Source organism: Papio anubis, chromosome 16 (assembly GCF_008728515.1).
Source record: "Papio anubis isolate 15944 chromosome 16, Panubis1.0, whole genome shotgun sequence".
NCBI lineage: Eukaryota > Metazoa > Chordata > Mammalia > Primates > Cercopithecidae > Papio > Papio anubis.
Genome location: NC_044991.1, coordinates 5341876 through 5369732, shown reverse-complemented (window position 1 = coordinate 5369732; position 27857 = coordinate 5341876). Strand labels below are relative to the sequence as shown.

The window sequence follows — 27857 nt, the reverse complement described above, 5'->3', positions numbered from 1 at the left end:
TGCCAGCCCTTCTTTTTTCTCTTGAAGCCATGCCAGCCAGGCTTTGGCTCTCAAGGCCCCTTGGAGGCAGCTCCTGTCAAGGCCACCGGTGATCACTGAGGCTGCCTCTGGAGGCCAGGCCTCAGTCCTGATCCTCTTGTGTCTCTCAGAGTATATGCAGCACTACGGGCCGGGTGTGCTGGCTCATGCCTGTAATTCCAGCACTTTGGGAGGCCAAGGTGGGCGGATCACTTGAGGGCAGGAGTTCAAGATGAGCCTGGGCAACATGGCGAGACCTCGTCTGTACAACAAATAAAAAAAATTTTAGGCCGGGTACAGTGGCTCACGCCTGTAATCCCACAACTTTGTGAGGCTGAGGCAGATGGATCATCTGAGGTCAGGAGTTTGAGACCAGCCTGGCCAACATGGTGAAACCCCATCTCTACTAAAAATACAAAAATTAGCTGGGTGTGGTGGTGCACACCTGTAGTCCCAGCAACTTGGGAGGCTGAGGCAGGAGAATCGGGAGGGGAGGTTGCAGTGAGCCAAGATCACGCCACTGCACTCCATCCTGGGTGACAGAGCAAGACTGTTTCAAAAAAAAAAAAAATTAAAAAATTAACTAGGTGTTACGGCGTGCACCTGTAGTCACAGCTACTTGGAAGGCTGAGGTGGGAGGATCACTTGAGCCTGGGAGATCAAGGCTGCAGTGAGCCGTGATCGTGCCACTCACTGCACTCCAGCCTGGGTGACAGAGTGAGACTCTGTCTCAAAACATAAAATAATAAAATGAAAAATGAAATAATATAAAAGATGAAATTATTAGTTTTAAATAGAGTGAGCTGGGTGTGGCAGTGGCACCTGTGGCCCTAGCTACTTGGGAGGCTTAGGTGGGAAGCTCGCTTGGGCCCAGGAGTTGGAGGCTGCAGTGAGCCATCCTGGTACCACTGTGCTCCAGCCTGGACGACAGTGCAAGGCCCTATCTCAAAAAAAAAAAAAGAAAAGAAACACTGCCTCCCACCTCACTGAAGGTGCCATGAAGACACGCTGTTTCATATACCACCGAGAAAGAGAAAACTGGGACTCTGCAGCGCTCAGGGAAAGCCAGAGCCTTTACCGTGGTCTTCAAGACCCAGGTCATCTGCTTCTGCTGCCGACCCTTCCCCTCACTCCTCTCCTGCCTCAGTGGCCTCTTGCTGACCTGGGATGTACCTGAGCCATAACCTCAGTGCTGTGGCCCTTGCTCTTCCCTCTGCTTAGAACATTTTCCATGAGCCCTCACCTCCTCAGGGCCCTGTTCAGATGCCCTCTTCTCAGAGAGGCTTCCCTAGTGCCTTGGTCCTGTCCACCCTCCCCCGACAGCGCCTGCCCCGTCTCTGCTGTGCTTTCCCATGGCAGCGTCACCGGTGGTGTGCTACACGTGTGCATTGCCTGCCCCCTGCTCTGGAGTTTCAGTACACTCTGTGAAGCCAGATTTTCTTTATTTTCAGCTGCTGTATCTCTGGCACCCAGAACATGGCCTGCTTAGCTGCTCAGTAGTTAAGAGCTGATGTTTTTGTAACTGTCATTCCACCTTTTTGTAGCGCACAGGCGACACCAAGCCTAACTTCTTCCAGGACTGCCTGATGGAGGTGTTTGACAACCTGGAGCAGCACATCCAGAACCCTCTGGTGCTGCAGTCGATCCTCCGCCTGATGGACAGGGGCACCATGGTCCTGACCACCAACTACGACAACCTGCTGGAGATCTTTGGGCAGCAGCAGAGCAAGCCCATGGAGTCTCTGGACCTGAAGGACAAGACCAAGGTACGGGCTGGGCCTGCGGGCAGCCACCGGTGTGGGAGCTCTGTGGTTAGGAGCAGCTTTCACTCATAGCAGTGAATTAATAATGAAGTAGCCAGGCGTGGTGGTGCCTGCCCGCAGTCCCAGCTACTGGGGACGCCAAGGTGGGAGGATTGCTTGAGCCCAGGAGTTCCAGACTGAAATGAGCTGTGATCATGCCACTTATTCCAGCCTGGGTGACAGAGTGAGACCCTTTCTCTTAAAAAAAAAAGTAGGAATGGGAGGTGGCACACTGGCATCCTCCGGGATACTGTGCTCCATCGGAAAACAAGACGCTAGGACGTAAAAGGCTGAGCCGGCCTCCGCAGGGCAGCTGGGAACTGATGGGGCAGTGTTGCGTGCATCTCAGGACTTCTCTTTCCTGCTCTTATTTTGTGTTTTCAGAGACAGGGTCTTGCCCTGTCATGCAGGCTGGAGTGCGGTGGCATAATCATAACTCATACTGCACAGCAGCTTTGAACTTGCGGCTCAAGTAATCCTCCTGCCTCAGCCTCCCAGAGGGCTGGGGTGACAGGTGTAAGCCACCAGCTCTGCCCAACTTGCTCTTATTTTCTTTATGTGTTCTGTCCTGTAGGTATGTAAGCGTTTCTCATCTGCATTTATTCATTATGGTCATTTGAGGAAATGTGGACAGTAAAGAAAATAATAAAGAAAAGCAAAATCAGCCACAGTCCTATTACTGTGAATTTTTTTTAAACAAATTGTGATTGTAATATATGCAAAGATTTAATCCTGATTTTTTTCCTTTATATTATGGACTGTGATTATATTATAATTATATTAATATTATAAACTATATTACTATGTTCCTGTCATTAAGCATTTTTAAAAAGCATGATTTAAATGGCAATAAGATTATAATACTAAATTAAAATTGTTATCCTGCCTCTGTTGTTAGCGTATTAGGCCATTCTTACATTGCTATATAGGAAATACCCGAGGCCGGGTGTGGTGGCTCACGCCTGTAATCCCAGCACTTTGGGAGGCCAAGGCAGGTGGATCCCTTCAGGTCCAAGAGGTCGAGACCAGCCTGGCCAACATGGCAAAACCCCATCTCTACTAAAAATACAAAAATTAGCCAGGCATGGTGGCACGCACTTGCAATCCCAGCTACTCAGGAGGCTGAGGCAGGAGAATAGCTTGAACTGGGAGGCAGAGGTTGCAGTGAGCTGAGATCACTGCACTCCAGCCTGGGCAACAGAGTGAGACCCTGTCTCACAAAACAAAAGAAAAACAAAAAATTCCTGAGACTGGGTAATAGATAAAGAAAAGAGCTGTAATTGGCTCACAGTTCCACAGCTGTCTAGGAAGCATAGCAGCGTATGCTTCCGGGGAGGCCTCAGGAAGTTTCCAGTAGTGGCGGAAGGCAAAGTGGGAGCAGGCATGTCACATGGCAACAGAGAGAGTGGCAGGGGGGAGGTGCCACATGCTTTTAAGTGACCAGATTTCTCAAGAAGTCACTATCACGAAGATGGCAGCAAGCCATGAGGGATGATCCTGCCTCATGATCCAAGCACCTCCTGCCAGGCCCCACCTCCAGCACTGGGATCACAATTCAACATGAGACTTGGGTGGGGACAAAGGTCCAAACTATATCAGTTAGCATGTATTTACAGTTACAAATAACACTACAGGGTCCTCATACTTTTATGTCCTATTTTCAAGGTCAATTCCTATAAGAGTTTTATGGTCAAAAGGTATGAATATTTTAAAGACTGATGATGTAAATTACCAAACTGTTTTCCAGAACGGGCGCCAGTTACACTCCTGGTAGCGGCTGTGTGTGGGAGTATCCATTTCCTGTATCTTGCCAACACATGGTGTTATTAAAAAACAAAATGAAATATGCTTTGTCCATTTGATAGCTGAAAATTTTCAACATTGATTTCTTCTATTACTAAAGGTTGAGCATAGTTTCACGTGACTATTGATATTTCTTTTGTGACACACTTGTGACTTTTCTGTGTCTGCTTATGTTATTCATAACTAACACTGCTGCCTGTGTTGTCTGGGCTGCCTTGTGGGGGAAGGCCCTGGCCCCGCTCTGTGTACAAAGAAACTGAGTTACGCAGAGATGATGTCTCATCCAGACATCAGTGTCCGTGTGAGGGCTGGGCTCGGCTACAGCCCCTGCTCCCCTTCTGCACGGGGTGGTGTACACAGGGGCAGGGCCGCCTGAGGGGAACGGGCAGGACCAAGGCACCCATTCCTGCCAGCAGTGCCATGAGGTAGACACCTGCTCTCTGCGTCTCAGCCACACGGTCCCCACGGCTGAGGCTTGCTGTTGGAAACAGACAGACAGTTGCATAAACAGAACTGCCAGCTGGCTACCGCCCAGTGATGGCAGCAGGGCTGTGGGTGTCTGTGTCCCTTCCACCTGCTGCTGCACGGGCCCCGGGTGCAGACGACTTGACAGTGACCTGATGGGCATCTTTATCAGGTCCTGTGTTCTGTATCTTGAACTGAAAGGAATGTACTTAGCTATCTGATAAACACTTTTCCCCATATATGTGTGTGTGTATATATATATATATATATTTTTTTTTCCCCTGGGTGTGTAGAAGTAGTACAGAAATAGCAGTAATTAAAATATAACATATAACGTAGAAGTGAAAGTCCCCATAACCCAACTAAAGTAATCATTCTTAACAGTTTGCTGTAATCTCAAGTGTTAAAGACATTTTCTATGTAACTGTCTTTAAATAAGTTCCTTTTTTTCCCCCCCTAAGACGGGGTCTGACTTTGTTGCCCAGGCTGGTCTTGAGCTCCTGAGCTCAAGTCTTGGCCTTGGCCTGAGTAGCTGGGATTATAGGCATGAGCCACCACGCCCAGCTAAAGAAGCTGTTTTGCTATCACGGAACCCGCATGACTGGCACTAACAGCCGATCTTCTCTCAGGTTTGACAGGTGTAACTGTACTGTCGTAGGACGGGAATAACTAGGGCTCACAGCCGAGTTTCTCTTAGGTTTTGAAGGTGTAATTGTAAAGTGAAGCGTCTCTCTGATTCTTTCCAAGATAAGTTTAAAAACTATGGATCCAATTTCAGTATTTTCTTCTCTCTGTTTGAAACAGTTTGAGGATGTGTTTGTCTTGGCTTGATGTTTGGTAGGTCCTTGAGTGGGCAAGAGGGCACATCAAGTACGGCGTCCTCCACATTCACGGCCTCTACACGGACCCCTGCGGGATGGTGCTGGACCCATCGGGGTATAAAGACGTCACTCAAGACGCAGAAGTCATGGTACGGCCCGTCCTAATTAGCATCGGTGTGTCCTCTGGGGGATTCCTGGTGGCCACTGGCCATTGGCTGCAGTCGAGTGGCTTCGCAGGCTCCAGGCGTCTGTGCCCTTCAGGTCGGCCCTTCACACAGTTGCTGAGAGAGGGGCCCCGTCTCTTGTCCTCGTCTGTGTCTCTGGGATCCTGCATGGTGCCTCCATGTTGAGTAGATGCTTGGCGAACATTCGTTGGAGGAAGGAATCCATGATTGCTTTAAAAGCATAGATCTGCCCTTACCCTCTCCAGGAGCCCCAGCCATTTGGTAATTCTCACCTGCCCAGGTGTACAGTGGAACTCCTCAGCATGACATACAGGGCCCCGTGCAGTCTAGAATGTTGTCCTTATTCTTCCAGGCATCTTCTAGTCTGAAATTCTCTGCCCTCCTTCCTGTAGTTGCAAAGCTTCATTCTTGGCCTGGTGTAGTGGCTCATGCCTGTAATCCCAGCGCTTTGGTAGGCCAAGGCAGGAGGATCGCTTGAGTCCGGGAGGGAGAGGCTGCAGTGAGCTGGGATCACACCACTGTACTCCAGCCTGGGCAACAGAGCAATACTTCATTTCTAAAAATAAAAAATAAAAGTAAATAAAACTTCATTCTCTGTGAGGTTTTTATTTTTCTTCTTCTTAAATAGACAGGGTCTTGCTCTGTGGGCCAGCCCGAAGTGCAGTGGCATGATTAAAGCTCACTGCTTCCTTGAACTCCTGGGCCCAAGGATCCTCCTGCCTTAGTCTCCCGAGTAGGTGGGACTGCAGGTGTGCGCCCCCATGCCCGGCTGTGAGGTCTTCTTGATGCCCTCGAATGAAGTGTGGAAAAGCTGTGCTTCTGTTAATCGCTGAGAGACTCGGTGTCTGTGGATTCACCCGCAGGCACACAGCTAGGTGCCCTGTTCCTCAGTGCTCAGTGCTGGGCTGGCGTCATGCCATGACAGGTGTCAGCAGGATGAGTGACGAGGCAGATGCTTTTCAGTTACATCATTAATACTGCTTGGTTATAAGAAATGCCTGTGCTGAGATTGAGCTTCTCTGAGATATTTGGTTAGCTGAATTGGTGATTCCCTCCTGCCTGCCTAAGTGACTCCACGCAATCTGCTTTCTCTTTGCCCACCCGACCCCGTCAGTCACGGTCACCGATGCCCTCCCCAGCCCTGCCCTCATTTGTAAAACCACCCCTGCAAGAATTCCCACATACGACCCACTGAGGCCAACGTTAATTTCAGGGTGTTTTATGTGCATAATTCTGAACTGAAAACATTTACTGTCCTCATTTGATGTTTTTTAGTAATTTAAAATTGTACCCAGTTTGAGAAAATTTGAGTTTGGTGACTTCCCTGGTGAGTGTGCGGAGTGGGCTGGCCTTGCTGTAAGGGGCGTGTGCACTGCCACCCACCTCGGCCAAGACCAGTTACCCTGGCTTAGGTGGGGACAGGCAGGCTCAGCCCGTGGTCTTTGCCGCCACGGGCTGCTGCTGTGAGGTGACCTGAGTGCCATGTCAGGAGAGGATACTGTCCTTCTAACTGTGTTCCTCAGTGTGGCCCTGGGAACGCCTGTCAGGGAGCAGTGATTTAAAAGCACACACATGTGACTCAGAGCAGTGATGTAAAAGCACAGGGATGTGACTTGGTTAGTCGTAAGCTCTTGCTGTCTTTCAAATGAGCACCCAATTTCTCCATTGGCCTTTTCTAGGAAGTCCTCCAGAACTTATACCGCACGAAGTCCTTTCTGTTTGTGGGCTGTGGAGAGACCCTTCGTGATCAGATATTCCAGGCCCTCTTTCTTTACTCCGTGCCGAATAAGGTGGATTTGGAGCACTACATGCTGGTGTTGAAGGAGAATGAAGACCATTTCTTTAAGCATCAGGCAGATATGCTTCTGCACGGAATCAAAGTTGTATCCTACGGGGACTGTTTTGACCATTTTCCAGGATATGTGCAAGACCTTGCCACTCACATCTGCAAACAGCAAAGCCCAGGTATGGGATCTGGCTTCACTTTCCTTTTTCTTTTTTTTTTTTTTTGAGATGGAGTCTCGCTCTTGTTGCCCAGGCTGGAGTGCAGTGGCGCCATCTTGGCTCACCACAACCTCCACCTCCTGGGTTCAAGGGATTCTCCTGCCTCAGCCTCCCGAGTAGCTGGGATTACAGGCATGTGCCACCACGCCCGGCTAGTTTTGTATTTTTAGTAGAGACGGGGTTTCACCATGCTGGTCAGGCTGGTCTCGCCCTCCTGAAGTGCTGGGATTCCAGGCGTGAGCCACCGCACCTGGCTGCCTTTGCTTTTCAAGTATGAAACTCACAGGGCTCTTCCAGTTGTTGCTCTCGCTCTCTTGTTGATGTAATTCACGTATCCAGAAAATTCACCAATCTTCCAGTTATTATTTTTAAAAACTGCATCTGTAATTTAAAATGAGAAGATTGGAGTAATTGGTGTCCTAGTGACAGTCTGTAACTAGAACTTTAACTTCAGGCTGGATGCGGTGGCTCATGCCTGTCATCCCAGTTTTTTGGGAGGCCAAGGCAGGAGGATTGCTTGAGCCCAGGAGTTTAAGACCAGCCTGGGCAACATAGGGAGACCTGGTCTCTACAAAAATGTTTTAAAAAATTAGCTGGGTTTGGGCCGGGCACGGTGGCTCATGCCTGTAATCTCAGCTCTTTGGGAGGCTGAGGCGGGTGGATCACGAGGCCAGGAGATTGAGACCATCCTGGCTTACTCGGTGAAACTCCGTATCTACTAAAAATACAAAAAACTAGTCGGGCGTGGTGGCGGGCGCCTGTAGTCCCAGCTATTCGGGTGGCTGAGGCAGGAGAATGGCGTGAACCTAGGAGGCGGAGCTTGCAGTGAGCCGAGATCGTGCCACTGCACTCCAGCCTGGGCCACAGAGCGAGACTCCGTCTCAAAAAAAAAAAAAAAAGAAAAGAAAAAAAAATAGCTGGGTTTGGTGGTGGACATCTGTGATCCCAGCTACTCTGGAGGCTCAGGTAGGGGGATCTCTTGAGCCTGGGAGTTAGAGACTGCAGTGAGCTGTGGTCAGGCCACTGCATTCCAGCCTGGATGTCAGAGCAAGCCCTGTCTCTAAACACAAAACATAAAGTAACTTTGAAGTTTACAACTCTACACATATGTATAGCTGGACACATTTATTCCTGTTTCAGGTTTCCTTAACCAAGAAAGAAAACTACCAGGCTAGCTTTATCAGTTGTGATACTTAACACTTGAAAGATGCAGATATCTCATATTTGTGTCCTGTCACTGCAGTTGAAAAGTTACAACTTCACAAGCACAACCTGATTTCATGATGAACACTTGACTTCTTTTTTCAAGTGATGTATTTTCCCTGTTCTGAATGTCCCTGTTCTGAATGCAGCACCTCTTTTAAGTAGTGCTCCTTGGCCCTTTTGAGAAATTGCTCATCTATCAGGAATGACCAGGATAATTGAGAAATTTTAAAACTTGGTCATCTTGACATAAAGGGAATTAATAGCTGCGAGTTTGGCATCATAAAACATGGATGATGGCAAGCTTGGAAAGGCCTGTGCTGGCTCATTTAATTGTAACAGGAAACCCAGGCACACTCACCACACACTGGAACCAGGTTAGCCACAGAGGCAGGTGTATGTGACCAGCTGTGAACTTGGAGACTAGAGAATGCACAGATAATCCAACAGCTCAGGTTTTTCTTGTTTTTTTAACCACTATCATTTCTTTTCAAAATTGCTAATAATTAGCAAAATGGACCAATGTAAGTTCCATTTCCATAAATAAAAGTATAATTCTTATTAAGGGCAGAAGAAAGGAGCTCCTGCTTGCCGTGTGTCACCCCCTACTAGGAGTTCCATATTCTTACCTTAGTTGGGTTTTCAGTGGCAGCACGCAGCGCCACTGAGTAGATGATTTCGTAGACGAGACGAGCGGAGCTGGCACAGGCACACAACGTGCCCAGTTAGCGCCCAGACATTTTGAAGCTGGGATTGGGATCCTGGCCTGACTGCAGAGCAAAATACACCATTTGGTGCGTCCTGGCACCGGCCCAGTGCGTGGCTCTGCAGAGAGGCAGCGGGCTTTCCTCATGTCTGCCCCCGTCCGCCGCTTCTCATTCTGCCCCCACACTCCCCGAAGAACAGGGCCCAGAGCGACCCTGCATGTGCTCGGGCTCCTGGAGTGGGGCTGCACAGCTTTCTGTCCTGCTGAGGCTCCCTTTCCAGGTTGGGGCAGGCAAGTGGATTCGACAGGCTGCCGGAAGACTGCAAGGTCATTGGGAGTTTTAATCTGTGACTGTCATGAAGGACCTTTGTACTCGAATTCATGGAGTGCCACTCCTGATGGGAGAGGAGGCCTATGCCAGTGACAGTCATGTTAGCGACCACGGACACCACGCCACGCTCCCTGTGCCAGCTGGTGCCTTCAGCGAGTCCTCGCACCAAGCCTGGAACGTGCAGAAGAGAGGGCACCGTCCGTGTGGGCCGAGCTGCCCAGAAGCCTGTTGCCAGTCACTGCCGTTCCTAGTCACTGCCTGCCAGCGGCTGAGGAGGACGAGCTCTGGGTGTCTCGGCTCCACTGACTGCTTTTCTTTCTCCTTCAGATGCTGACCGAGTGGACAGCACCACATTATTGGGTAAAGCAGATCTTTCTTCTCGCCAGCCTGTTTTTTGCCTACACATTCCATTGTCTTCTGTCATTCACTGTAAAATCATAAACGTTTGTTTTTCACCTTAAATAATTAGCTTGTATTAAGACAGCCCCACTGAAGATGATAAATAGCCATGCTTTAGCATGATCCCTGCCACACGGAGAGACTAAAAGCCATCCCTTTGACGAGGAAGCACAGCCGGATCACATGTGGGCCAGCTGGCACCTGAGAATAATTTCTTGCCCTAGAACCAAGAGTGACAGGGGACTTGGAACAGGTTCTATTTGTGGGATACCATGTGGGGCAAGATGCAGTGCCTTAGAATGACCCAGCTCTTCCGCAGTGTTCATTGCACGGGTCTGAGCTTTCACACAGAAGCTTCTATTTAATCCTTGTTTGAAATGTGAACGCTCTTATTGCTGGGCTCGGTTCTGCCTGGTTATACATTTAACAAGACTTGGTGGCTACAAGCGTCCTCCTGTGTGTGAACTGGGCACCAGGTGCCTCCGCTTGCTGAGCCATTTGGGTAAAAGGGACTCTGGTGAGTGGCGCGGAGGCCTCTGTGCGCAGCCCCGTTTTCCCTGCCTGTTTGGCCCAGTGCGTTCACAGATGAGAAAACGCGCATCGATGTGGGAGCTGCTCGCATCACATCCACGTTAGTGGTGCGGGAAGTATAAAACCGCCGCAGTCAGCTTCCCATCCACCTATTCCCGTGCGAAAGGACATCTTTATTACAGTTGCTTTCTTACTGAAATGCGACTCCTGGAAGCATGGCTTTCTTTGGAGAGAACCGTAGTGTGGTCAGTGTCATCTGCAGGGGATGGCAGGGTCTGTTTGGCCTATGCTTCAGTAAGGTCACATTTATAAACTGTGCCTCGGCGGGTGGATTCTAAATAAACAAGCTTAATAAATTTTCCTCTTTCAGGTAATGCATGCCAGGACTGTGCAAAGAGGAAGTTAGAAGAGAATGGAATTGAAGTTTCAAAAAAACTCAGACAATCAGATACTGGTATTGTGTCCGTTCTTTTTGTGGGGAGCTGCCTCAGGTCTGTCTGGTTGGCAGGCATCTTCAGGGACCATGCCGCACTTTAATGCTCCGGGCCCTGTGGTGGGAGGATGGTGCATACATTCTGTCAGGGCCAGAGAGCACAGGAGGCTTAGCAGAGACCCTGACCTCTCACCCCAACCCAATTCCAACTGCCCAGAGGTGCTGGTGCCTCTTTAGAAAACTGTTACGGAGAAAACATACACTAGGAAGGTGCAGCGGGCAGAAGGGTGCTGTCTACAAAAAGAAAAGTTAAAAACATGAATAAAAAGTGCACAAGTTATGTAAGGTCAGCTCAGTGCATTTTTGCAAAGTGCATGCTCCCATCTAATCACACCCAGTTGAGGTAGCAGCATTGCCAGGACCCCCCTTGTCAGTCTCCAGCCTTCTCCAGCCCCTAAGGGTGACCACTAGCCTGATGCATGTCACCCGAGTCTCTGTAGAAAAGCACTTTAAATCATTGGAGCTGTGCTGCCTCTGTTACAGACTGAGGTGTAAGTGACTGAACTATCTAAACAGTGTATTTGAATAGGCCTCTCTGTCGACACTACGAAGGGCGATCTCGCTCGTTCGTGCCGGTCCCTCCCTCTCCCCTTCTCCTCCTCCTCCCAGGTTTGCGAGTGCTGTGTATTATTTCTCATTCTTTAAATAACAGACTTAAGCCAGACTTCCCAACACGAAGCCTGGGCTGGATGGCCCCCCGCTTGCGTATCCCACCCCCTGGCCTGCCGGCTTCCCCGTTTTGTTGGTCTCCGTGGTGACAGGACAGAAGGGAAATGAGACCCCCAGTCTGTCTGTAGGTTGACTATAAAAGTCGGCAAACAAAAGCATTTCCTTGATGAAAACAGCGTCAGTGTTCTTTCCTGCTTAGCCAGCTTGTGGCGGTGGCCGTGGGCCCAGTGCCACGGCGCCTGTGCCAGCTGCAGATGTGTTCTCAATGTCAGGGTCAAATGTGGCTTGTTCTTACATTCCATTCTCCCATGTTTTATTGTTTAATATTGGGGCTTTGAGACATTTGTGTTACTTCTTATTTTCTGAGGAGTTTTTAGGTTCTTCTTTCCCCTTTGTTTTCCAAAAAATAACGTTTCCCAATATTCTTAAATGTATGCATTCCCTCAGCTTTCAGAACTAAGAATTTTTTTTTAAAAAAAGTATGCATTCTCTTCATCCTGCCACCCCACGTCTCCCAGGACACCTTCTCCTGGTCAGCTCCGTGGGGGACTGCTGTGTGCCTGCCTCCCGAGCTTCCCTCCTCCTCTCTGAGATGGAGGCCCAGGTCTCCCTTGTTCTGGCCCCCCGTCCATCCTGCTAGTAGCTCCTGAGGCTGCTTCTGCAGAGCCCTGTGCGGGGTCGCCTCCCGAGGGCGATGTGTCTGCAGGTGTCTGTGCCATCCTCACGCTCGTTGGTAGTTTTGGCGTGGGATTCTTGGTTGTGATTCCCCCAGACTCCACTGTCTGAAGACCAGGTTTCCTATGAAGAGGGTCTGATGGGAACCTGTTCCCAGTGATTTGAAGGTACCCGTTGCTTTTTTTCCTGGGAGTTTTTAGGGTCCCCTTTTCCCTTAAGTAGAAATCCAATGAGGATGTATTTAGGTGGAAAACTTTTTTTACCTGCCTTATTCACGTGTTCTTTTTCTTCCTCCATTTCTCCAGTTCTGGAATAGTCTGTGATTCTCTTTATTTCTTCTTTCCATCTTCTCTGTTCTCCCTTTCTGGAAGTCATACTAGTTAGGATTGCCTGGATTGATTTCCACTGTCTTTTAAGTTTTCTCGGATGTCTTTTTTTTATTTTTTGAGACAGAGTCTTCTGTCGCCCAGGCTGGAGTGCAGTGGTGCAATCTCGGCTCACCGCAACCTCCGCCTCTTGGGTTCGAGCCATTCTCCTGCCTCAGCCTCCTGAGCAGCTGGGACTACAGGCGCCCACCACCATGCCCGACTAATTTTGTATTTTTAGTATAGATGGGGTTTCACTATGTTGGCCAGGCTGGTCTCAAACTCCTGACCTTGTGATCCACCCACTTTGGCCTCCCAAACTGCTGGGATTATAGGCGTGAGCCACTGCACCCAGCCAAGCTCTTGTTTTCTTAGTTACCTTTTCTCAGAGCATCTGCTGTTCTATGTCTGTGAGAACTCTGGAGACAGAAGTCAGCCTGGTTATCTGACTCTACTACATTCCTGAAAACAGTGGGAGAGAGGATTTTCATATAATAGGAGTTTATATTTTAGTACTTTATATAAGTAAACCAAAGTAAAACACTCTTAAATACCTACATAGCAGTCCACCAAAAATTTCTGAGAGCTATGAAGCATCCAGCTTTTCCTCTTCATTTAACATTTAAAGTTACCTCTTCATTTAACATTTAAATCCTTCAGCGGGTATGTTGGAGCAGTATTATGTCCCTGCATGTTCCTTCAACACCACAGGGACCATGTGCAACAGTACATGTTATAAAGATTCATACTGAGTGCAAACTTAGTCAAGTAAAATAAGGCAGTTCTAAAAGGGCCACCTGCAGAGTGAATTATAGCGCAAGTGAGGGCTGGCAGCAGGGGGTGGGGGCGCCCTAGTGTCCTGCCGTCCAGGGGCAGGAAAGATGAGAGTAAACTGGTGTGGGGGTCCTCATGGGAGAGCTGTGAGGGGCAGCTGTCGCAGACTCGACATCCACTCGTTTAGTTTTATACAACTTTGGCCAGGCACGGTGTCTCACGCCTGTCATCCCAGCACTTTGGGAGGCTGAGGCAGGTGGATCACCTGAGGTCAGGAGTTTGAGACCAGCCTGGCCAACATGGGGAAACCCCATCTCTACTGAAAATACAAAAATTAGCCAGGCGTTGTGGCACTTGCCTGTAGTCCCAGCTACTCAGGAGGCTGAGGCAGGAGAATTGCTTGAACCCAGGAGGCAGAGGTTGCAGTGAGCCGAGATTGTGCCATTGTACTCCAGCCAGGGTGACAGAGCAAGACTCCGTCTCAAAAAAGATAAAATAATAATAATAGTTTTATAGAACTTCAGGTGCACTTGGGGGCACACACGTTTTAGAGAATTAGATTTTGATAGTGTTTTGGATCAGACTGAAATCTTTTTGCAAATACTTGGATTGTGAGTTCAGCTAGTAGAACCATCGTGTAAGTAAAAACAAAACACAAAACTGGTGTTCTGTGAACTGTTTCCTCTGGGGTAGGTGGTTCTTTCCCACTACTTTCTTTCATGTTCCTTGTTTGTTTTCTGCACATCTGGGCTCCTCCAGTGCCTGCTGACAAGAACGAAGGCCCGGGCGATTATGCTCAATAGATTGGCTTTCTTCTGCCGTTGCTCTTGTTTTGTGTACATAGATTTTGTCCCCCCGTAGCCTACCTCTGACTGGTGTGCGCATCAGGAGGCAGGGCCTACTGCCTGGTAGACCTTGCTATGGAGCATTGGGCAGGGATTTTCTTCAGTACCTGTGAGATCTGTGCTCCTAGATGCCATCACCTGCACCTGCGGCCCCAGCGGTCCCCACACAGTCATGTCTCCTTAGGGCGAAGCTCCTGGCCTCTGTTGTACAGAAAGCCTTGGCCTGTCCTGCATGTGGGTGAGAAGCCAAGCCCGGGGATCCCAGAGGAATCAACAGGCTGCTTCTCCATACCTCCAACAGGCTCTCACTGTATGTTTGTTGAAATTGCCCCATCCTCAGTCCACTAAGAAATAAAAGAGCATCCATGTTCATGGATTGAGATTCCCACAGATGGCTGCAAATGTAATTGTCATCACTTGCTTGATCCCCTGATGGTATTGATAATTACACAAGGTCATTTCCAGACAGCGGCTACTGTTTCCATTGTGGAGGGGTTTTCTAAGTCTTCCGCACGTAAGAACAATTGTAAAGCAGTTTCTGAAATAGAAATCTATTGCAAATAATTTCTTGTAGCTGGACTTTAACCCTTGGGCATTTCGTTCTTTTATTTAAACAGATGATGCTGGAGGGTCTTGAAATCTTTAAAACCAGTAAAACCTGCAACTTGAAAACCAGCCTTCTGTAACCACAGTGCCCAAACGAAGAGGAATTCGTGGAGAACTCCACGTGGATCTCTGATTGCAAAACCTCACATACACCAAGAGAGCCACATGGGCGTGTGGCCCTCAAGGCTGGGTGAGAGGGCTCCCCTGTGTGTTGAACTGTGCAGGAGGTGACGCGGACACACTTCAGGTGGACTTTGCAAGGACTGATGGACAGCTACCTCAGGGGCCAGGATCCATGGGAAGGGGTGGACCTGGTGTTCCCGTTCCCATCTGACAGGCTCTCTTTTGTCAAGGTGGTATTTTTTGTAATAAAAGGGGAAGAGTAAAGACTGTCCAAGCAACAGTAGTTGCCAAAGAGAAAATACGAAATAGACACTTTTTTTTTTTTTTTGAGTCAGAGTCTCACTGTCACCCAGGACAGAGTGCAGTGGCGTGATCTCAGCTCACTGCAGCCTCCACCTCCTGGGCTCAAGTGATTCTCCTGCCTCAGCCTCCCGAGTAGCTGGGATTACAGGCGTCCACCATCATGCCTGGCTACTTTTTGTATTTTTAGTAGAGTTGGAGTTTCACCATGTTGGCCAGGCTGGTCTCAAACTCTTGACCTCAGGTGATCCACCTGCCTCAGCCTCCCAAAGTGCTGGGATTACAGGCATGAGCCACTGCGCCCAGCGAAATAAACACATGTTATAATTTGTATGTGGAAACATGTTACTATAGAAAGCATTTTAAAGGTATGTTTGTTCCACTGTTAAATAGTAAAGAATGAATCCGCTAGTGAAAATGGTATGTTTTTAGGGAGAACAACTGGATCAAAGGGCTTCTTTGGAATTAGTTTTAGTAACTTCTGTTCCAAAGAAACACAGGTCTGATATTGCTAAGAACTGTGAAATCGGAGGAGCCAGAGGCCCTTTGCAGAAGTTCAGGCCAGTGTTGTGCAGGGGCCACTGTGGCACTGACAACCAGGACAGCCCAAGTTTGAAAGACCAGGTTTCAAACATTATAAATTCCAGCCTTTGCAAGTCTGTTATTGTCTCTTAAAATTCTCTTCTATGGCCCATATTAAGGGAGTTTGCAGAGAGTGAGGGAGGCAAAACTTGAAAAGGGCCTGCAACACTTTAAACCTTCTCAGGTTCACCCACATGAAACGGCTGTGCTGGGTGCGCTGCTGGTGCCGGGGAACTTCTCTGACTGTGACACAGCAGCGGCTTCTGTGGTGGTTCATGAGTGGCCCTACGGTCAGGGGTTCTCTTTGGAAACAAACAGCCCTGCTTGGTTTCAGTTTGAGGCCACTTATCTTCAATGTGACATTTCTTGCCAAGCCCTGTGACACTCCCCATTGATGACTCCCACAGGTACAGAGAAAGTTAAGAACAGGAAACAGAAGGGTAGAATGCAAAGGGAGGGAGATAAGCCCTGAAAACTTTTTTTTTCTTTTTGAAGCATGGAAAACAAATCTTTTATGCCACTCCAGCCATAAATAAAATTTTAACTTCAACCCTGTGTGCTCAGTGTTTCTTTAGTTATGCCAAGGCTTGCTAGAATGCTATTTAGTGAGAATTTGTAGCTTGAGTTGCCACCCAACTGTGAAATCAACTAAATGATTACTTGAATGTGTTTAAATGTTTTAAAAAGCAAACATTATAAATTATTGTTTTAAATGTCATTTACTAAGTGCAGTCAGGGAATATCTGAATCTGAGAGCTGGCCAGACACAGGGTATAGCAGAATTACAGGCATAGAGGATGCTGTGCAGTAGGATGTAAAGCTCATTACAGCCCATTTTAAGAAAAGCTTTGTGTTCTCTGCTGGAGGACGCAGCCATGTTGCTGTACCACATGGATGTATCTAGTTGGTTCTGTTGTATGCTCGTTGTAGAATGTAAAGTTTATTCCAATGCGATTGATAGATTAGAGGCAACTCCAGCATAGTGTACTTGCTTGTGTATAGTTTAGTCAGTGAGAAACATCACATGAGGAGGCAACAAAGTTGGCCCTGCTGTTTACTGCCTCAAGCTAGAATAGCCATTACATTTTAAAATGGTTACATTTTAAGGAAGGGCAGGTAGCTGAAACCTGTAATCCCAGCACTTTGGGAGGCTGAGGCGGGCAGACCACTTGAGGCCAGGAGTTTGAGACCAGCCTGGCCAACGTGGTGAAACCCTGTCTCTACTAAAAATACAAAAATTAGCTTGGCGTGGTGGCGTGCGCCTGTAATCCCAGCTACTTGGGAGACTGACGCAGGAGAATCACTTGAACCAAGGAGGCAGAGGTTGCAGTGAGCCCAGATCGCACCACTGCAGTCCAGCCTGGTCGACAGGGAAATTCCATCTAAAATAAATAAATAAAAAATAAAAATAAAATGGTTACATTTTAAAGTTATACAAGTACCTGCTAAGAACCTCCTTACTATCTCAACAAAGCCTGAATATGTACTGTGGCCCTTAAATTAGGTTACTGGGCATGCTCTGTTATATCGAATGACTGAATTTGGTGGGATCACTGATGGTCTGTCTGTAAGTCAAAGTTATGAAAGAGAACAGCCAAGTGCGGCGGCTCACGCCTGTAATCCCAGCACTTTGAGAGGCTGAGACGGGTGGGATCGCTTAAGGCCAGGAGTTCGAGATCAGCCTGGCCAATGTGGTGAAACCTTGTCTCTGCTAAAAATACAAAAATCAGCAGGGCACGGTGGCGGGTGCCTGTAGTCCCAGCTACTTGGGAGGCTGAGGCAGGAGAATTGCTTGAACCTACAAGGTGGAGGTTGCAGTGAGTAGAGATCGTGCCACCGCACTGTAGCCTGGGCGACAGAACGAGACTCCGTGTCAAAAAAGGACAAATAGAGTGGCTTCTGCTGTCTGCAGTTCATAGAGGTCAGCTATCTCACCGTACTGGAAGTCCCCCCCTCAGGGAAGGAACCGAATCTTTTTGAGATTTAATTTCTTCCTCACAGAGTGCATTCTGTTACTACATGAAACAGTGTTGTTAAAACGGATACATTTACTCAGGAGGCTACTCCTTGGTTAGCACTTGGGCCCAAAGCGGTCTAAATTGGAAGCCCACCTCAGAATTTTCTTGTTTTTTTTTTTTTTTTTTTTTTGAGACAGTCTCTGTCACCCAGGCTGGAGTACAGTGGTGCAATCGCAGGTCACTGCAGCCTCCACCTCCTGGGTTCAAGCAATTCTCCTGCCTCAGCCTCCCAAGTAGTTGGGATTACAGGTGCACTCCATCATGTCTGGCTAATTTTTGTATTTTTAGTAGAGACAGGGTTTCACATTGGCCAGGCTGGTCTCGAACTCCTGAGCTCAAGTGATCCACCCACCTCAGCCTCCCAAAGTGCCGGGATTACCAGCGTGTGAGCTGCCGCGCCTGGCCTGTCTTGTTCCATTTTGAAGTGGAAATGAAGTGGTGAAAGTGCAGCTTTCCTGCACATAACAACGTTTGTAAGTAGAGAAGTCAGTTGTCACTTGAGAAACTCTGTATTCTTCAATATTTCTGTAACAGAAATTCTATTTAGAAGAATTCGGATTGCATTGAAACAGATATAATTCAATTTCACCATTAAAGTATTTTTTGGCTTCTAAAATTCTACATTGGAGACATCTGAAATTAGAACATTTTTTATTGATATTTTCAATACTAACATAGTTTCTCTGAAACCATTTCCCAAAAGCCAGGTTCAACAGTTTATTAACAATCTTATAACCAGTATGTTTAAAAACCAAAGAGTAGTTCCCTTCAGGATTACTTGGGTACAAGGCAAGATCAGAGTGAAGATGAAGCCGAATTCAAAATTTTTCTAACCAGACTAGCTTATTTCAAAATAGAAGTTAGAATTATAGTACAAAGTTGTGTCTTTTGTTTGTTTTTTAAAAACTCATTTAACACCAGCTCTCACTGAAAACTTTCCCTACTAACTAGAAAGGGGTCTGAACACTCAACTGAAGTGAGCTACAGCCTCTTTAGCTACAGCAACTAAGGTTTCTCTTAAAGGGTGCACCAGGCTGGTCCCGCTTGCTCCAGACGTCGTCTGTGGAGGAGCTGTGTGAGTATGAGAGTGGAAACTGAACAGTGATCGGGAGCCCGCTGCAGGGCTGCCCCTAGCGGGACTCTCCGTGTCTCTTGTTGCTTTCTTGGCCTTCAGTGTCTGGATACTGAGAAAGATCTAGGGTCAAAATTCGGCTGAACATGCAGTCATCGTACTAAAATAGAAGACAGTTAAAAGTTCTCTTAATTAGGGAAAAAGTATTAAAGTAAAATAAGAGCCATTAGTGAGTCTAGAATTGCATTTAAAAGGAATCTTCTTCAACCTAAAAAGATATCAGCATTTATATCGGTTGTGGGTTTTTTTGGTGTTATCTGGTAGGAGAATTTCCATTGCTCATGCATTATATTTCCAGGTGGTCCCCTAACATTCTGTAGGCACAGGAAGGTAAATTTTTACCTTTGCTTAAAGGAAAATTCAGGAAGTAAATCCTAACTGTCCAAAACCACATGACCTGAACTAGTGGCTCTACTCCATGAGTTCAGATTAGAATTTTCAATGGCTTGAGAAAGGTGTGTTCACATTTTAGAAGTTACTATACAATTTGGAACTTCTAATGTATTTCTTTGTTTTGTCCTCAGATACTTTTGGAGGATAAATGGTTCCTTGCTCTACCATAGTGCATTTGTTTTTGCTTAAAACACTGAAACATTACAGAAATAAGTATAATGTTAACAGTTAGTGTAAATTAACATGGACTATTATTTCACAAAACAATACTTATTGTTCTGCAATTTTCCATTTGCTTTTTTCACTTAAAATATATCTTCAATCTCTATGTATTGTCTAGGAAAACACCAGTAGTTATTTTTAATCTTATTTGACTAAAAAATCATTTCAGCCTTAGACTCCATTTGGAAGTTTTCATTATAAAAGGAAAGCCCGGTGGCTGTCAGGGTCCTAAGGGAAGTTGGCAGTGGGTACACTCCTCCCCTCTGATTTGTCTTTACCTCAGGATAGATGCCGATCAGTGCGTCGGCTCTGGAGTAGAACTCTTCTTTTAGGGAGATGACTATCATCTGAAACTGGTCTTGAGTTTGCTCTTTGATGTAACTTGACACCTGGAAGAAATAAAAAAACATTTCACTAGGAAGGAAAGGCCTTGCCTGGGCTCTGGGGACAGTAATTCTGCATGTCTCTGAGTCTGGACAAGGACTTATCCACCTTTCCAATAATTCAATAAATCCCCAACAACTGCAGAAATGGAAATAGATTCTAAAATGAGATAAACTTCATTAAACCTATGATCTAAAACTTTAAGAACATTTTAAAGAATAAAGCTCCAACTTAAGATACTGTGGTGTAAATAGGTAATCAGCCTTTATAACAAGAAAAAAACTACCACTCGAAGTATTTTTTGAGGGTGAAAAAGGACTGGTATTTACACTTACAACCTCCAGGCCAGGCGCAGTGGCTCATGCCTGTAATCCCAGCACTTTGGGATCCACCCGAGGCGGGTGGATCACTGGAGGTCAGGAGTTCAAAACCAGCCTGGCCAACATGGCGAACCCTGTCTCTATTAAAAATACAAAAAGTTAGGCAGGCATGGTGGCAGGCGGCTGTAATCTCAGCTACTCAGGAGGCTGAGGCAGGAAAATCCTTTGAACCCGGGAGGCGGAGGTTGCAGTGAGCCGAGATTGTGCCACTGCACTCCAGGCTGGGCGACAGAGAGAGAGACTCCATCTAACAACAACAGCAGCAAAAATCCAAAATAATTTCCATCTTCCTATTTTGCCAACTCAAAGCCTGAAAGGAAAAACAGGGCAATTATGTATGTATTTGTAATCCATAATCAAGTCATTTGGTTAGAGGTGAACTCTGGTTCCTTAAGGAAGCTCAATTCCAAGGAAATGAGAAGTGCAAAATGGACTCAATAGAGATGAGTCTTGGTGAACAAACTACTCAGAACTTGGACAGTGATAAACCCCAAGAAAAGAAAAGCTACCAACAGTTTAACAAAGGTACTGCCAACTCCTGGGATTTCGCTGAGGGCCTAGAATGGGTCTTCTCCATGTGCACCAAAGATCCTGTGGACACAAGCTCTGGAAGTATTGGAATGGCAGCTTCCATTGAGGAATGAGTGGCCATATTTTACATGAGAAAGGAAAGAACTGCTCTATGAGGCTGAATTCATAGAAGGAACTTCCAGTATTAGAGGCAATGGTAGTAGCCACTATGACAGGGCTGAAAAAAGGTCTTGGGCCCATAATAGGAAAAGAAGGGGAGACAGGATGCGAAGATGCAGGGCATGCATTTTTCCTGCAGAGTTACCTGTTGTAAATGTTGGGTACCCTGATCACAAGAGGGAGTGAAGGGTGCTTCATAGTTCCTCATACTACATAACTGCTCATACTCAATTCAGCAACGGAGTGTCAGAAAGATACGTCTCAAAGGGATAATGCAATTAAGAGGTTTTAGTACATAGGATGGGTACTAATAAGAGTCTTAAGTAAGACCTAGTACCTGGAGATGCCACCAATGCAAACATCTAATTTTTCCTCAAACATAGATACCTTAAATGCAGCCAAGAAAAGATAGCCACAAGATTTCCCCTCACAGAATGTGGGATATAAAGTGCCAAAATTATCCTCCTAAGGGGAGATTTCTCCCAAATGAGTCAGCCATGGAGTCCAGTCATTTGATGCACACTCGCTGGCATTCAAGAGACAACTCAAGATGTTCTTCTGTTCCTATGTTTTCTTTCCCCAGCTACCATGAAGTTTCTGGCAGAGACTTTTTGGGGGTATGGAGTTGATGTGATACTCTTGTGTATCCTGTGCCATGTTAAAAATGCAGGGCCTTCAAGAGATTTTCTCAGATGAATACAACTTGAGAAATGCCCAAAGACTACATTCATGCCATCAGAGGGTACCTCAGGTTGCAGCTACCCAGGCAATTCATGTGAGACTCAACAGAATAAGAAATCAAGGAGGTCAGCTTCGGAGGTGCAAAACCTGCTGGGCAGTACCCTGAGGCTGCAAACATCTCTCAGGCATGGGCTCCTTAACATCACTCACAAGGCCAGGTTATAAACCAGAATGCCAATTTCTTTCTTTTTTTCTTTTTAAATTTCTTTATAATAGAGGCAAGGTCTCACTATGTTGCCCAGGCTGGTCTCGAACTCCTGAACTCAAGTGATCCTCCCGCCTCAGCCTCCCAAAGTGTTGGGATTACAGGCATGAGCCACCGCACCTGTCCCAGAATGCCAATTTATAAATAAATGATGAGAAATACATATGTCAGCATGACCACAGCAGCCACCTTGTAAGCAGCCATTAATACAAAGCCTGGTCATTTCTAGAAGATGGATGGGCCTGGAATCAGAACCAGGAGACTCTAATTCACCCATCTCCAAGAATGAATGGCCCCAGTAGCAGAACCATGATACCAGGAACTCTGCAGGCCGATGCTACTCTTCCCCTGGGCAGTGTCAGGCACTGCCAGGATTTGCCTCCATCCTTTGTTCATGTTCCATAGCAGACCCCACTCTCATGTCCAAAATTCAATCCAGTCACCATCAAGATGTGTGGGCTGAGAGCCCAGCTCTTTCAGGTGCGCTCTGAGTATCTACCCACTGATCCTTGAGTGCTCACTAAAGTTTAACTCCTAAGTGTGAAACTGTTCCTTAGTTCTCTCATTCTCTCAAAGACTGAAAACAGGATCATGCTCAAGTACAGTAAATTGCTGGATATATTTTGATAGAACTGGGAGGTAGGGCTGGTGTGGTGGCTGACGCCTGTAATCCCGTCACTTTGGGAGGTTGAAACGGGTAGATCCCTTGAGCCCAAGAGTTCGAGACCAGCCTTGGCAACATGGTGAAACCCCATTTCCAACAAAAACACAAAAATTAGCCAGTCTCATAACCTGGTCTCAAAATAAATAAATAGATTAAAATTTTTTTTAAAATGGGAAGGTAGGATTTTAAACTTTAATTCTTTTGGAATTTATTTAGAGATGGTACTCTTGGACTTTGTAAGTGGAGACTTAACAAGGCCCTGCCACAGGGCCTATTAGGGGTTCTCTAACTCCCAATATCTAGATTTGGTGAGAAACCTGTTATGCCAGCAGTAACACTGTTGATCAAGTACAGTGATCCTCATTTGACCCCCATGTTGATTGCCCCATCAACTCTGGAAGGTCCCCTAAGCTTTGAACGAAAACTACCCTGAATCAACTTGTTTCAGATATTTATCTTAGATTTTAAAAGGACTAATTTTGTTTTTTGTTTTTTCTTTTTTCTGGAGTGCAGTGGCACGGTCTCGGCTCACTGCAATCTCTGTCTCTCAGGCTCAGGTGATCCTCCCACCTCAGCCTCTTGAGTAGCTGGGACCACAGATGTGTGCCACCATGCTCAGATAATTTTTTTTTTTTACACTTTTTGTAGGGACAAGGTCTCCTTATATTGCCCAGGCTGGTCTCAAACTCTTGGACTCAAGCAATCCACCCGCCTTGGCCTCCCATAGTGCTGGGATTACAGGCATAAGCCAACAAGCCCAGCCTACAATGAATGATTTTTTTATTTTATTTATTTTTTTTTTGAGACAGAGTCTCACTCTGTTACCCAGGCTGGAGTGCAGTGGCACAATCTCGGCTCACTGCAACCGCCGCCTCCCGGGTTCAAGCGATTCTCCTGCCTCAGCTGCCTGAGTAGCTGGGATTACAGGCGCGCACCAACATACCCGGCTAATTTTTGTATTTTTAGTAGAGACGGGGTTTCACCATATTGGTCAGGCTGGTCTAGAACTCCTGACCTCAGGTGATCCGCCTGCCTCGACCTCCCAAAGTGCTGGGATTACAGGCGTGAGCCACTGCGCCCGGCCCAGGGACTGATTTTTAATGAGCATTTTCTATTGCTTGCCTCACATGATCCTTGAATTGTAGACAATCTATTGAAAATGAAAAGCAGAAACTTACTTTGCCTATGTTAGTATTGTCTAGGGCTGCATCCACTTCATCTAAAACAAAGAATGGGGCAGGACGAAAACTAGAAAAAAATTACAATCAAGTAAGTTACAATTTTCTATCTGTTTTATAAAAGACTTGGAGGAAAAGATTAACAGTATTCAGAATAAAAAAAACACACTCTTTTGGATATTTCTAAGTATTTGGTGACCTCTATGTTACTAAATCCAATGCTCAGTTATCAGTCCACATGTATGTGACCTACGCAAGGAGTATTTGGGGTTGGTCACTCCCTCCTCCTTGAAATACTGCTCTGTGACTTGCAGGGGGACACAGTCTACTTCCCCTCAGCCCCTGCAGAGTCTGCTGAGAACTCTTCATCTCTGTGCTTATCTAATCAACTCCCTTGGTGATTAAATCTGGCCTCAGGGTTTTAAATACCACCCAAATACTGATGGCTCCCACCCTTCTACCAATAATTCTAACCTGTCTCCTGAATTCTCACCTCAAATGTCCAACTACTTTCTCTACAATTCCATGTGGGTGTCTAATACATATCTCAAACTCATCTCAAACTCATCTCAAAGCAAACTTCTCCCCTGCCCTCCAAACCTGTTCCCTCCTGTGGTTTTCTCCATCTCGGTTAATGGCAGCTCTTATTACTCTAGTCGATTAGGTCAAAACCCACAGAGCCATCCCCTTCACATCTCTTCCTTCACACCCGTACCTGTCAGCAAATTCCGTCTGCACAACCATATCCTCTCACCCTGGCCCAATCACCATCGCTGTCTTTCACCTTGATTGTGACCAGTCTTAGCCCTGTGCCTGCCACTGCTGCATACAGTCTATTCTCCATCCATGCTAGGCTCACTCTGGCCTTGGAGCCTTTTGCACTTGCTATTGCTGATGTCTAAGAACATTCTTCCCTTAGCTGTCCACATGACCTGTTCCATTTATTCCTTCAAATCTTTGCTCAAATGTTACCTTCTGAAACAGACCTTCCCAGATGACTCTTTAATATTGCTAACCACTTCCCTGCCACTCACCATCTCCATTCCCTGCTTTTTTTCTCTACAGAACTTGTCACTTTCTAATGTTCTCTATATTGGATAATTAGTTTACTAATTTACCTTATTTATTATCTGCCTTCCCCAACTAAAATGAAGTATCTTCAAGGCAGGCGTTTTGTTTTGTTCACAGCTGTCTCCCCACTGCCTGCAGCAGCACCTGATACACAGTAACTAGTAAGTATCTGTTGACTAAATGGATGTGGGTGCCACCTAGTCTGATTCTGCTCAGATTACTTGTTCAGAGCAGGCCTCCAGCTACTATGGTTTTCTCTTTTCCTTTCCTGTGGCAGCCTATTCCTTTTCCTTCTAGAGACTAGTAAAAAGTTGTCAAACTCTTGTATGTTTTTGTTCCTGGTCACGGAAATAGAAAAGCAGCAGCATCTATATTTTACTGATTGTATTATATGTATATTTTTTGAGACAGAGTTTTGTTCTTTCACCTAGGCTAGCGTGCAGTGGCGTCATCACAGTTTATTGCAGCCTCGAACTCCTGGGCTCCAGCAATCCTTCCACCTCAGCCTCTGGGTAGCCGGGACTACCGACATGTGTCACCACATCTGGCTAACTTTTTTCTATTTTCTGTAGACACGGGGTCTCACTATGTTGCCGAGGTTCAGCATCTATACTTTAGATCTTCATCTAATATTCTGAATGTTGAAAGAGGCGAATTGCCTTAATTGTAGATAACTTTTTATTTCTTGATTTGTTTTACAAAGAAACAGTTCCACCACCATCAGTGGAAATAAGGAGATTAAATACTTTTATAGAAGAAATACTTCAACATTCTTTACTAAGTAGCAGATCTCTGAATATTGACTAAGAAAATAATATACAAATTGGGATTTTTTTCAATCCTGATGTCACCTCTGGCCATTCCAAATATTTTTTCTTTCTAAAATGGAATAGTAGTAGCTATTGATAATAACAGAAATTGAATAAAAATCTGTCACTAACTAGCTGGGCATGGTAGCACGTACGTGTGGTCCTGGCTACTCAGGTGACTGAGGCAGAAGGATCACTTGATCTGGGAGTTTGAGCCTAGCCTAGGCAACATAGCAAGTCTCTGTCTCCAAAAAAAAAAAAAAAAAAAAAACCCACTAAAAATCTGAATTCTCTCTTAGATTTTCTGTCTAAAGTCTAAATTGTTGTAGGCCTAAAACATAATCTGAATTGTCTGGCTGAAGAAGATAGTTTTGTATCCCATTTGCTAAATATTAATAAAGACAATAGTTAATATATCTTCTGTAGGAAGGTCCCCTTGGCTTCTGCCCTATATGAAAACTGAATAGCTTTTTTGAGCTTACCTGTGCACGGCAAACAGGAGAGCCAAGGCGGCCACACACTTTTCTCCCCCTGACAAATTGTCCATTGGCATAAACCGTTTGCCTGGGGCCACACAGTTATAACTAATTCCCTCCAAGTAAGGTTCTTCAGGGTTCTCTGGGCTAAGAAATGCCTGAAACACATATGTTTATTTAGCAATATCAGAAAAGCAACTGATAAAGTTCAACTTGGAGTTTAACTGCAAAATATTCTATTGGTTAGCTTTTCTCCAATTTTGATGGAAAACTACCAATGCCTATAAATAATGTATTTAGTTCTACATGTAATCACAGAAAACAGGGTTGTCTGGATAGGCGGTAGATGGAAAACACTCTAACATACCCAGGGATCAGCCTTTTCCACCAGACTGCCAGTCAAACCTCAGAGGCACCTGCCACAGTCTTACAAAACAGTCTTCATGCAATTCGCTCACTGATATATTCATCAAACATTTACTGAATACCTATTATGGGCCAGGAACTGTAGATACAGAGATGAATCTTGTTCTCAAAGAGTTAGGCGTGGTGGCTCACACCTGTCATCCCAGCACTTTGGGAGACTGAGGCAGGCGGATCACTTGAGGTCAGGAGTTTGAGACCAGTCTGGCCAACATGGTGAAACCCTGTCTCTACAAAAAATACAAAAATTAGCCAGGCTTGTTGGTGTGTGCCTGTAATCCCAGCTACTTGGGAAGCTGAGACACTTGAACCTGGGAGGCATAGGTTTCAGTGAGCTGAGATCGCACCACTGCATTCCAGCCTGGGCAACAGAGGGGAACTCTGTCTCAAAAACAAACAAACAAACAAAAAAAGGAGTTAATGGGTTTAATCTTACTTTACTGAAAATAAGTTATTTTCAGTTGAAGTTCTAAATATCTGATCCAGGATCACCTTTTAGTCATAAAAGAACATGAGAAAACAAAAGCAGAAGAGGTACGTAAGCCCCGACCTACATCTTTATTTCACATTCAATTCCACGAGTATTTGCTACGGATATTGATAATGGAATGGGAGTGGTTATCATTAAAAGGGTCATATCTGAATTTGAACCCTGCCTTTAGTTCTTTACCTCTCTTTTGTTACTCTGGTCAACTCCACAGATGAACCATCTTCCCAGGATCCTCTAGTATTCCACATTTACCACAGAAAACAACAGTTCTATAAAATCAAATTAGTACCAGACTACAGAATTTTGGAACTAAAAGAGAATTTGGAAACCAAATGATTTAGTCCATTCATTTTTCGGATGAAGAAACAGACCCAGAAAGGTTTTGACTTGTCCATACTGAATAGTGTGGAGTGAACGGGATCTACAATGCAGGTCATTAGATAACCACTCTTCATGAACTGACTTTGCCCCATGAGTGAGTTGCTCAAATAATGTGGCAGCGGTTATTTATTTCCCACCAAAAAAAAAAAAAAAAACCACCACCAGTAACACAGATTTCCCACTAGTATTGGAGGATGAAAGATACATACTTGGGCGCTGTTGTTTCTGCAGAGCTTCTTGTAGATTTGATCAATTGAGACTGAGACATGCTCAAAACACTGGGTGAAAAGATCGTATCTCCTTTTTTTCACTTGTTCAAACTCTTGCCTACACATTCTGGCTTCCTTTCTGCTGGCCTCAAAAGCTAAGAGAGAATCAATGTTTTTTATTTTAGAGACCACTGAGGAGGTTCTTTTACTTAAACTGTAAAGCATAAAATATTTTTAAAATTGGATTTGAGTTTGGATCTCTTGAGTAAAGTTACCTTCAAAATACCTAAA

General features: G+C 45.9%; 2 protein-coding genes across 20 annotated transcripts in view; one reads left to right on the top strand and one right to left on the bottom strand.

Annotated features, from left to right (window-relative positions):
- The window catches only part of FAM118A (family with sequence similarity 118 member A), a 32519-nt gene extending 16269 nt beyond the window's left edge, over nucleotides 1–16250 (top strand). For 14 of the 16 annotated variants that reach the window (XM_031656204.1, XM_031656198.1, XM_031656200.1 and 11 more), the window contains 6 exons: nucleotides 1563–1784; nucleotides 4930–5058; nucleotides 6774–7059; nucleotides 9666–9698; nucleotides 10639–10722; nucleotides 14707–16250. In XM_031656204.1, the coding sequence (XP_031512064.1) occupies nucleotides 1563–1784; nucleotides 4930–5058; nucleotides 6774–7059; nucleotides 9666–9698; nucleotides 10639–10722; nucleotides 14707–14726 (774 nt within the window). In that variant the 3' untranslated portion in view covers nucleotides 14727–16250. The remainder of the gene's footprint in view (nucleotides 1–1562; nucleotides 1785–4929; nucleotides 5059–6773; nucleotides 7060–9665; nucleotides 9699–10638; nucleotides 10723–14706) is intronic. The other 2 variants (XM_031656210.1, XM_031656211.1) reach the window with 2 other exon arrangements.
- A 2102-nt stretch (nucleotides 16251–18352) lies between these two features.
- Nucleotides 18353–27857, bottom strand: part of SMC1B (structural maintenance of chromosomes 1B) — a 63250-nt gene continuing 53745 nt past the window's right edge. For 3 of the 4 annotated variants that reach the window (XM_003905695.3, XM_031656195.1, XM_009217499.3), the window contains 5 exons: nucleotides 27567–27721; nucleotides 26070–26221; nucleotides 23708–23777; nucleotides 19744–19854; nucleotides 18353–18950 (listed from right to left, as the gene is read on the bottom strand). In XM_003905695.3, the coding sequence (XP_003905744.2) occupies nucleotides 18849–18950; nucleotides 19744–19854; nucleotides 23708–23777; nucleotides 26070–26221; nucleotides 27567–27721 (590 nt within the window). In that variant the 3' untranslated portion in view covers nucleotides 18353–18848. The remainder of the gene's footprint in view (nucleotides 18951–19743; nucleotides 19855–23707; nucleotides 23778–26069; nucleotides 26222–27566; nucleotides 27722–27857) is intronic. The other variant, XR_652921.3, reaches the window with a different exon arrangement.